The 10372-nt window shown below is 42.9% G+C and overlaps 1 protein-coding gene across 4 annotated transcripts; it reads right to left on the bottom strand.

The window, feature by feature from the left end:
* On the bottom strand, window positions 1-10058 carry CUNH5orf63 (chromosome unknown C5orf63 homolog). 4 transcript variants are annotated; one of them, XM_087742366.1, is made up of 6 exons: window positions 9933-10034; window positions 8792-8977; window positions 7606-7679; window positions 4640-4760; window positions 1214-1270; window positions 1-442 (listed from the first exon to the last, which is right to left on the bottom strand). In XM_087742366.1, the coding sequence occupies exons 4-6, from the start codon at window positions 4757-4759 to the stop codon at window positions 263-265; spliced, it is 357 nt and encodes a 118-aa protein (XP_087598492.1). In that variant the 5' UTR covers window position 4760; window positions 7606-7679; window positions 8792-8977; window positions 9933-10034; the 3' UTR covers window positions 1-262. The 4 variants fall into 4 exon arrangements, with proteins under 4 accessions (XP_087598492.1, XP_087598494.1, XP_087598493.1 ...); XM_087742368.1 differs by lacking the exon at window positions 7606-7679; XM_087742367.1 differs by lacking the exon at window positions 8792-8977 and having other exon boundaries at window positions 9933-10008.
* Between the last annotated feature and the right edge of the window lie 314 nt (window positions 10059-10372).

Genomic DNA, 10372 nt, shown 5'->3' on the forward strand with positions numbered 1-10372 from the left:
TGCTGTTACGGAGCAGCATTTATTCTGTCAATGAAAAGCCAGCCTAGGATAGCAACAAATGAATGAATGGTACAGAAAAGGTTGCTACTGGTCCAGCTGGGCTGGATGATTAATACAGCATGGAATACAAGTCACTCAAGTTTTTTAGGACACTGGTACTGTAAGTTCTAAGAAATGTAAGGCCAGGTAATGAATACTGCTTTTTCATACAATTTATGTTGCGCCATCCTTTCAGATCCACACCAGAGCAGCTGCATTTTCTTCACTGGTTTCCATCATTTTGCAACTCCAGCTTCATAAGTTGGTCCTCAAACTTTTGAATGTCTACTTGATGCTTCATTAGGAACTTTCCATTTAAATGAAAAACAGGTATGTCATATTTGTATTTATCATACCACGCCGAGTTCTCTGGAAGGGTAATATCCACCTCCTGCAAAATAAACTGTCACAGAAAAGAAATGTTAGTACCTACTGGGCACTGAGAAACAATACCAGCTTGTCTTTTGATCAATTTTTTTTTTTCAGAAACGCAAGGCTGTTTTCTGGGTGCTTTTGTATATATTCTTCCATGTTGTAGACAACTGTCCATTTTGTAAGTACAAAACATATGTAGCCGCAATCCTTGGCTGTGTGTCTGCAAAGGGTTCTTTCCCTCATCTGGGATGGTATTCTTGATCCTCTGTGCAGAACCACTCTCCTGTGAGCACCAACTACAACAAATACGCAACACAACAGCTGCCTGTTAGGCAGCAGAGTGCAACACCTCTTAATGCTTCTGCTAACAATCTCTTCCTTCAAGAAAGAGATCAACACCTGGTTGAAGAACGGCAAAAATTGCAATCACATATAGTTCAAATATTTGAAGTCCCACTTACTAACATCCTTCCCAAATGATATCATTACCTGCCTCATAAAAGTTGCAAACTCTTCTATCAGGCAAGGCAATAGTATTTACCAAAGTGGAGGTTTTAAAAACTATTGCAACAAGCTGTATATTGGTTTAGTTTGCCAATACTTATTTGAGTAGCATTGTCACAAAATGCTTTTGGATAATGAGTTTTATGGAAATCAGTGCTGAAATTGTCTTGAAGAGGTCACCCATGAAAGAATAATGGATGCAAATAAATCCAAGCAATTTTCTTTTACAAAGAAAGAATCCTGATTAACTCTTCTTTCTATATAGAAAAATGTAAACAGTATTGCAATACATTACCCTTCTCTTATATGGCTCAAGCACTTCTTTTGCTTCATCACATAGAGGGCATGGTTTCTAAAGGAAAATATTCAGACCAACTTAAAGCATACAGTAAAATACACAGATCATTTGTACTGTAAAGTAACATACATAGACAGGAGGGATCATTGCTGTAAATGTGGGTTCCCCCCCCGGACCACCCACCCTGTCTTAGTGCTTTCTGAATCTTTACTTTATCAGTGCAGCATGGATGAAGAGAAAATAAACTATTCAGCCACAGAATTTAATTATTTCTCATTTGCTATTATTTTTCTCATGGCGCAAATTAACAGTTTTCAATGGCTCTTCTAAATGCTGATTCAAAGGCATGGTTTGGAAGGTCATCCACAGTCCCCTTCTTTTGGTCAGCAGCAATGAATATTCAAAGCATTGCCATCACCAGCTGAAAACAACTGCGGGTACCACTCCCGATAGAAGAATTTCCCTTGATAGAAGGGGAATGAGGAAGTCACATGAGGAATTTCTAACCTGTTTCAGATCAAGTCACTTGGGTCAGTTCAAATAGCAAAAGAAGGTGATTTAAGATAAGCTGTCTGACTTTGCCTGAAAGGAATTAAGCATGATCCTCCAACCTGCAGAGTGGGGACGGTAGTAACCTTCAGCACAGAGAACGGGCAAACAGCTGCAGTATTTTGACCTGCGATGGGGTCAGAGAAAACCTCTCATTTTTGAAAACTCCCTGGTCTTCCACTACAGTTAGACAGCTGACTTCTGCTGATCATGCATCATGATCATTACAGCAGTGCGTACCTGAAGAAGCAACTCACGTGAAGGCATGTTGCTTCAGTGCTTGTAATGGCAGAATTTGGCCTATAATTCACATAGCAAAGTATACAGTGGTGAAGGTGATGGCTCTGTCCCTTTGCCATGAAATACCTCTCACAGCTGGAAAAGACCTTCTCCTCTCCCTCCCACTTAAAGTCTTCCTAGGGCTTGTTTAAACATGGAGTTAATCTGAAACAGCTACTTCTTATTTCCTGCATGTGAATTAATTTGGATTAAATACTCTTCTTTTAATTCACATCTGATCTAAATTGTCTTTCCCACACAGACAAGTCCTTACGCTCTGAAAACCTATGCAAGATGTTAAAGATGAACAGTGTTGTGTTCTTGCTAGTTCTTGTCGCTTTTGGAGGGTTGATATACCTGATACTGGTGACTGAAATGAGCGTCCCAGAATCCTGCACATCAGTTTTGTAACATGCCAGGCTCCTTAGAGTTAAAGCAGGACATACTTGGTTCCCCGAGGCCTGTGGAAAGCTTTCTAACATACCAGTCCCATAAAAGCATTTGACAAACTAGGCTGACCCTTAGCAAAGAATATTTTCACTCCTGCTCTGATGGCAAGCTTAAGCACTACATGGTACTAATAAGATTGGAACTGGTTTAAAATCAGACAGTGAACTATTTCAACTAACAGTGAAATCTGTTTAAACGGTCCATTTATATTAGTACATACTTCTCAGTAGAACAGTGCACCACTAGGTCTCTGCCATCACTTGCTTTATGTTAATTTGCTATGTTAATAGGGCTGCCTGGATAAAGCTGTCTTGGACAACCTTCTCTCTTAGATGTATATTGCAGTGGCAAAAGGGACTCCTACTGCTGAGGTAGTAAAAATCTGTTCCCGAAGTGATGTATGCTGATCTGTTAGACAATACACGTGGTGGAAGGGATGGTTTTATTTCTACAGACAATTGCCATTTATGCTGCATACTTAGACTGCAGTTTTGTGGTCATTTTAAGCTGGCACTGGTGCTGAAGGAAGCAGACCCATCTTCCTGTCACTGCTTCTTTTGTGCTGGCATAAGCACTCAAACAGCTGCACAGTAGAGCTAGACAGGAGAATTGATCTGAGTTAATAGTAGCCTTGTAAAAAAAAACACCAACAAAAAAAGTTGTTTTTTTTTTTTAACCCGGAGCAGTTGTTGCACAAATGCTTGTGTTGGCATAAAAGGAGCCTGTGAGGGGAAAACCATTTGGCAGTGCTAGCTTCTATCAGTTTGAACTGGCTGCAGAAGTCATAGCTCCCTCCTGCCTTCTCCTCTTTTCTCCTTATTCTTAAAAATAGGAAGGAGGGAAAAAGGAGTTAATTAGCATAAACTAAGAGCATAGATTAGATTTATTTTAAAGTAGTCTGCATTTTGCTTTGCAATTGCCAGTGGTATCAGACATGAAAAACATTTTAAGCTAAAAACACATTCAACAATAGGCCACTTTAGATAACTACTTGAACTCTGCTATTAAAAAAATTGATTTCATACAGTGTCTTACTAGTTAAAAATTTTAAGACACAAAAATCATACAAAGAGGTTTTTTTCCAATTGTTAACCCAAAGGTAAGCTCATTATTCCCTACCTTATCACATTTGGATTATGAATGAGTTGATGCTGAATCAGGCAGGGGGAGAGAGCGCTGTAACTTTAAAGTATAGTTCTTCTTATAGTATGCATTACTCTGATTAATAAACAGATGGTGACCTTTTATTTTTTAACCTATTCATGTGTTATACAGTTTAAACACGCCTTTACAGCTAGGGATGGAATGAACCAACATTGTGCAGGAGGAGGAAATTATTTTAATTGCATTCATCTCCCACAAATATCACCACACTGATGTCAACATTCTCAGTGCTTTGCATTTCTAGTTACTCTCCTCTTGAAGGCTACATCAACCATATACATGTTGCATAGCCTGCTGTGTGCCATCATATCTAAAAGTGCAGAAGACCTCTGCAGATAACACAGGCTCTTGATGACAATTCATGCAAGGTGACAGTTCACAAATGACCATTCCTGCTCATCACATCTGTTTTCTAAATATGTTTAAGAATCCTATCTGCTCGTGTCACAGGCAAACCTTCGCCTGCATGTTATTCCTGTTAGCATTACACAGCCAATAAAGCAAAAAGGGGGTAAGGCACAATCTACTTTTTCCTCGTGCGCTACCAACACTACTTGGATATATTTTCAGTCTCACAGGTAGTGCTGAAATTAAAAATGAGTGCCCTGAAGAGCCTACTTTGGCTGTGGATGCTTGATCTGGGCAGATTATCTATAACAACTCATCCTTGTTCTCCATTTCCAGGATGAAACACTAGCAGTTAGAGAACAATTTTCAGCTAGTAAATGGACCGCAGTGTCACTGAGACACAGCTATCTTGAAATCCTCATTTGTTGGCTGTAACTACTTGCTTGCTACAATGTGAGTAGGACTGTGCTATAAAGCCTGGTGTAAAAGACACCCCCCAAAGTAAAATGTCCAATACTACACAAATTTCAAGGGGACAAAAAGCATGGTCAAGCCATTTAATCTGGGATTTGTGTATATCAAAGCTGATAAATACGCAGTCTTGCCTAGCTTTATTCTGTAAGCAACTTTTACCTTGGTGAATAAAGTCAACACTGGCTTATTTGAGCTGGCTGAACAGAGTTGTCTCCTCAGTGGACTGGATGAATATCTTGCTAGTTGCAGTGTTCTGCTCAGAAAACAAAGCACCATCATCCTGTTCAGGCAAAAATAAAATGTTTAATTGTTCTGTGGCAAGTTATAGCTCATGAAATGTAATGTGAAGATAAATGTGATACTTCAGTCGCAGTTCTAAAATACACACAATCAAACCATTTTCCCAGGATTTTTATGTTCACAGTATCAACACATTAATCAGAAAAATGGTTTACTATGCAGCAGGCCAGAACCACTGTGTAGCTCAAAAAGTGTAGTTCCATTTAAAAAAAACCCTATGTTTTCTTGCTGAAATGCTTCTTTTGAATTCCTTAACACAAATGCTGCCATAAATGCATTACACTGTTTCAACTGCATAGATGCCAGTAAGAATTAGATGATATTAACAAAACACAAAGTGCTGTGCTTCGAACATCAGTAATCTTGCTGCAGTGCTTGACATATTCTACTTACTCAACATTATTCCATAAAAAAACTAATCTGTACCTAATCAGAATATTAATATAATGCTTTCTGCAGTGAATAAAAAGCTTCAGCCAAGATGATTTAACTCGGTAATAGTAATAGCATGCACATTGCCCTGAGTCCTTCCTGCAACAGCAAATTAATTTATAAAAGATGCTGATGGGTTTGGGTTTGTGATTTCTTTGGAAGAGTTTAAATAAATTTAATGTTGTTGAAGGGTGCCATATTGGAGTCTCAAAGTCACCTATTCATAATAACACTAGTAACAACAGTGCTTCCTCCAAACTTGTGTCTTAATGGGACCTTTACAAGGCATTTTAGGACTGAAAGGCAAAAACGAGAAGCAAAAGGGAGTCTGCACAGAGACTATCAGCAGACGTGACACTTGACATCAGAATTTATACTGGGAAAATCAAGTCCTTTTTACATAAAGCGAAATTGGTTCTGTTCAGGCACGACTTACCTGTAGTTCTACCAATTACAGCTAACCACAATGTAATGGCACAAGTTTAAACAACTTAAGTGTGAGCAGGACTACGTTGCAACCGATGTTTTAGGATGCTCAGTAAAAAAGAGCCTAGTGCATTCACTGAATCTCTCAGTACTAATATTACATAGTTTTGTTTTAAGAAAGACAGTTTAGCCAGCATAACCGCTAAGGAAGAACAAAACATTGCAGTAGACTCTAAACTCAAGGCTACTTAACTGCTACATTTCAAGCAACAACCACAAGAAAAAATCGAATGGGTGACATGACACTGCTCCATCAGCCTTACTGCACTGTCAAAGACACCTTTTTTTCCCAGAGGACTCTGGTAAGGGTAACTTGCCATGTTTCCAGAATAAGTTTCAACAGACCAAATACAAAGAAAAGCTATCACCCTTTCAAAATTATAGCCTGAATTATCAAATTTCAGATGCTGGCAAGAACCAGATTTTTTTTCTTTGACCACATAAAAATAAAGTTGTCTAAAACAGTATTCTGCAATGAATGGGCTTTGGGTTTACTGTTTAGTTTGGGACAGAAAGGGTTCTTCATCTGTACCTGTCGGGCTTGATACCAGTTAAGAGTCAGCTGCAGGGGCACAGCAGTATGCTTGCTGTGACTGCAAAGTTGCAGGTGACTGGCACAGCACACACTGCCATTGGTCACAGACCTTGGCAGCTACTGCATTTGTTTTATTTAGCCAGGTGGAAATCTAATTGTCTGGGATTTTACATAATAAATACAAAAATAAGCTTGGAACCTTTTGGAAAAATGTAAATTTGGATGACAGTAAATAGCCTCAGCCATAATGAGAAATTTTTACATCCACAGTAAATAGGTGCCCAGAATGGATGTGGTTTTGGCATAAGAAACTGCAGCATGTCAGCCTGCTCACATGCAAGATAAAAATGCCAAAACAAATAGTTTGCATTCTGGCAAGTTTTTAAATGAATGCTTTTGCTGCCAGCCTAGCAAGCCAAATTTTGTGCATTTGAAACAAGGAAAATGCCCCCAAATTGTTCTGTGAACAGCAGAATAAATAAAGCCTAGATTTCCATGTCTTTTATTCCCCCGTATATACACACATGTGTATAAAATGGCTCAGGTTCACTCCTGTATACCCCCATTTTTGACCCCTCCACCCTCTGGTAGATTTGAGTCCAGTGGACAACTGCTACCAAAACATCAACTGAAGAGGAATGAATAAGACAATATCAGTACCTAAGCTTCCAGATCTCACAAAAAGAAATAAGCTAGCACAGTGTCTTACTTCCTCACCAATTCTAAATAATGATAAGCAACACTATCTTTGGAATTCAGGAGCAAATCTTCATTGACCAATACTACTACGGAAGCAAGAGTCTGCTGTTTCCAGAGTTAGCCCCAGTCATGCTCTGCTCTTCCATCAGCATAAAGCAGCCTGAGACATCTAGCCCTGAGGGAGGGTGAGATACTGTCAGATGGCATCATGTTCCCACAGTACAGATGACACACCTTGACTTCTCTACACTTCTGAAGCCCACAGTTGCCAGACAGCATCATTAGGAAGGAAAGCAGTCAGACCTGAGGCATTTAACCTGGGTTAAAGCATGGTGTGACTTCAGCTTCACAGGATGGCAACGCAGGCTCTGCCCCCACAGAAATTTGCTTTTATATCAGTAGAATTTACTAATCTTATTTTATCGGATTAAGTGAAAAGGTCGTGGATAAAACCAAATAGCAGTGGCTTTGTACAAACACTGAAGGGTTCTAATATCGTGAAGGGTTAAGTATAGCTGCTATTGTTCAGGAGCCGATGAAAGCAAATATCCACTCACTCATCAGGAAAATCTACTGCAACAGCTCAATTTGCCCGAACAGCATCCCCAAGCCACACGGGTGTTTAGTGCACACACACTACCACCGCGTGAACAAGCGGGTTCCCAACACTGGCCTGTGCGAAGCTGAGCAACATTTCTGGAACGCAGAGCTCCAACCTCAGAGGTCACTTCCGTGCTGGTTTCATCACTGACAAAAAGAAAGGAAAGTGCCGTACAGATGCCCCACAGCATTCACATCCTGCTCACATCTGTATTTTATCTGTCTTTTGTTATGATGAAACTAAAACGCTAAAGGCGCACACAAAACCTTTCAACATGATTATTCTGGAGCTCTCTTTAGCCTACCCCCAAGTAATTATAAGGATTTGTTTGAGGAACAAAATTAATACCTAAATGTAAAGAAGGATGCTTGCAAACTTCAGAACCTACCCTCCCCTATACTACAATGCTACAGAATGATTTAACAAATGATGCTTGTAAGTCTGGACTTGGCCCATGCTGTATTTTGCAAAGCCAAACTGGACTCATTTCCTGTTAATAGAACTTCCATCACCTAATAAATCCTCATCTGCTGGAAAAATAAAATGTGACACTAAAACTAGCCATTATTTAGACAAGATAATTATCTATAGAAACCTTATCTTAGCATCAATCAAGGAAAGACAAGCATGGCTGATTTTTTTTCTCCAACTATGTACCTTTTAATGATGCTATATACTCGTAAATAATCTCAGCTTCAAGTCACAAATACACTCTTGCTCTGTGGTTCTGAATGTTTTATATACATAATTATCGACATATCTGGACAGGATTATGTCCTGTTTTCCATGGGTTTGTATACATATTAGAGATGATGAAATTATTATGAACTTGAGGCATTTGTCTGTGTACACTTTACACTGATGTATTTGATTTTGGAACCCTAACCTGGGTTTGACAGAAGATGGGGATTGCCTGCACAAATCACACCTCTTTCTGTTAACACATCAGGAACATGGAAAATGTTACACTGAAAATGCCCTAGACATTTTCCAGCCATTTATCTTAAAGAAACTTTGTAAGTGTCCATTAAACTGATTCCTACCCTCCATTTAATCCTCATTCTAGTGTGACAAAGGAATATCAACTGAAAGAGAATGGGGAAAGCAAGCAGATACAAATGTAAGAATACATGCTGATGACTCAAGTCACTGGTGGTTTAAAACAGCCTTCTTCTGTTGTCCCTCATTCAAAACCAGCTATGGTCATCAAGGAAAGCAAATTTTCTGGCAGTCTGCTGTTTTCAGTTTGATTACTTACCAGGGAAATGCTGAACAAGAAAATACGGTGCCACAGCAAGACACCAAGGAGCACACGTAAGGACACCAAATCCTGTAGTTGTTGAGATCCCCACAAGTCTTTTACCCCACCAGAGTTTCAGAGGAGGCATGCAAAATACAGGAAAATCTTGAACTTCCTTTTGCAAGCGCATGTAACCTTAAAGGTCTTTAGGGAAGAATCGGATTTTTACATCAACTCAAAATTCAAAACATCATCAGTAATACCACTTGTTTCTGTGAGGTGATGTTATCTATCAGTCAATGCATATTTCTATACATTTTCTCCTCCAAACTACAGTAATCTGGGGTAAATGCCACAAACCCATTGCATTCCATCCCAGAAAAGATTAAAAGTATAATTTCATCCCAACATGCAATCAATTTTCTTTAGTGATCCCTCCAGAGGTATCCATTCTAGACTCTGGTCCGAGGCCCGTACTTCAAATTTCAGACGGTTTAAAAAACATCCGATAGGTTGCGGTAATGGCCACGAGGCCACTTCTGAAGACTACAGACCTCGCATAGACAATGGACCATTACCATAAAGTAAAATTATAATGGAGTTTAACAGCCTGTTCCAAGCGGCTCCATCTGAAAACTTTTCAGCTAAACGATCCATTCCCCGCCAAGGGCCGGGGGAGAGCCGCATCGGGTACAGAGCGTATCCAGAGGCCTCCCCATTATCTCCCGTAATGAGAAAGCCTGACTTCTTTTGATGGCCCTTTCCAAGCCGGTAATGCCCTCTACAGACAGGAACAAAGCCCATTCGAGAGAAGGAGCGCGCCAGAGCCTCGCCGCCGCCGCCGCCGCCGCCGCCTGTCCGGGGCTCGGCCGGCGGCGCCCCGCCACCCGCCCGGCTCCTGCCCTCCGGGGCGGCCTCCCCAGGCCCGCTGCCGCCGGGGGGCTGCGTCCCCGGCCCGCCGCAAGGCCCGTGCCCGCCGCGCGGCCACCGCCAGCGCCGGGGAGGCCCCTGCGGCCGCTGCCCAGGCCCCGCGGCCCGGCGCGGCCCAGCCCGCCCCAGCCCGGCGCTCGGCAGCAGCCGGCGTTAACCCTGGCGGGCCGGGGCGCCCACGGGGCCGCGGGGGAGGCTTGCGGCAAGGGCCGGGGCTGCGGACACCCACCTCGCCGCGGCGGCCTGCCGCCTCCCGGGGACGCGGCGCGGGCTCCCGGCGAGCTCCGGGGAGCGGCGGGCGGGGCCCCGCCGCGGAGGACGCGCGGCGCCGGCGTGCCCGGCCGGGCGGGGGTCAGCGCCCGCCGCCGCTTCGGCGCCCCCTGCTGGGCGCCCGCCCCCGCCGCCGCCTCGGGCCTCCCCGGGAGCTGCGGCCGGGCCCCACGGGCGCCCGGAGCCCCTTCTCCAGGGCTGCCAGCTCCCCCCGAAGCCTCTGTCTCTCCAGGCGTGCCTCCTTGCTGTCAGAGGTCACTCGCCACAGGGCTCGCCGGTGGGAGGCGTTTCCCCGGTCTCCTGCCGACCTCCTCCCCGGGCCGGAGGAGCCCCTGCGGCCGGCGCTGCCCGGCTTTCCAGGAGCTGGGAGCTCAGCCAGAACTGGGTGACGTGCGGAAA

Source organism: Nipponia nippon, unplaced genomic scaffold (assembly GCF_047370975.1).
Source record: "Nipponia nippon isolate SJK-2023a ecotype South Korea unplaced genomic scaffold, ASM4737097v1 scaffold_8, whole genome shotgun sequence".
NCBI lineage: Eukaryota > Metazoa > Chordata > Aves > Pelecaniformes > Threskiornithidae > Nipponia > Nipponia nippon.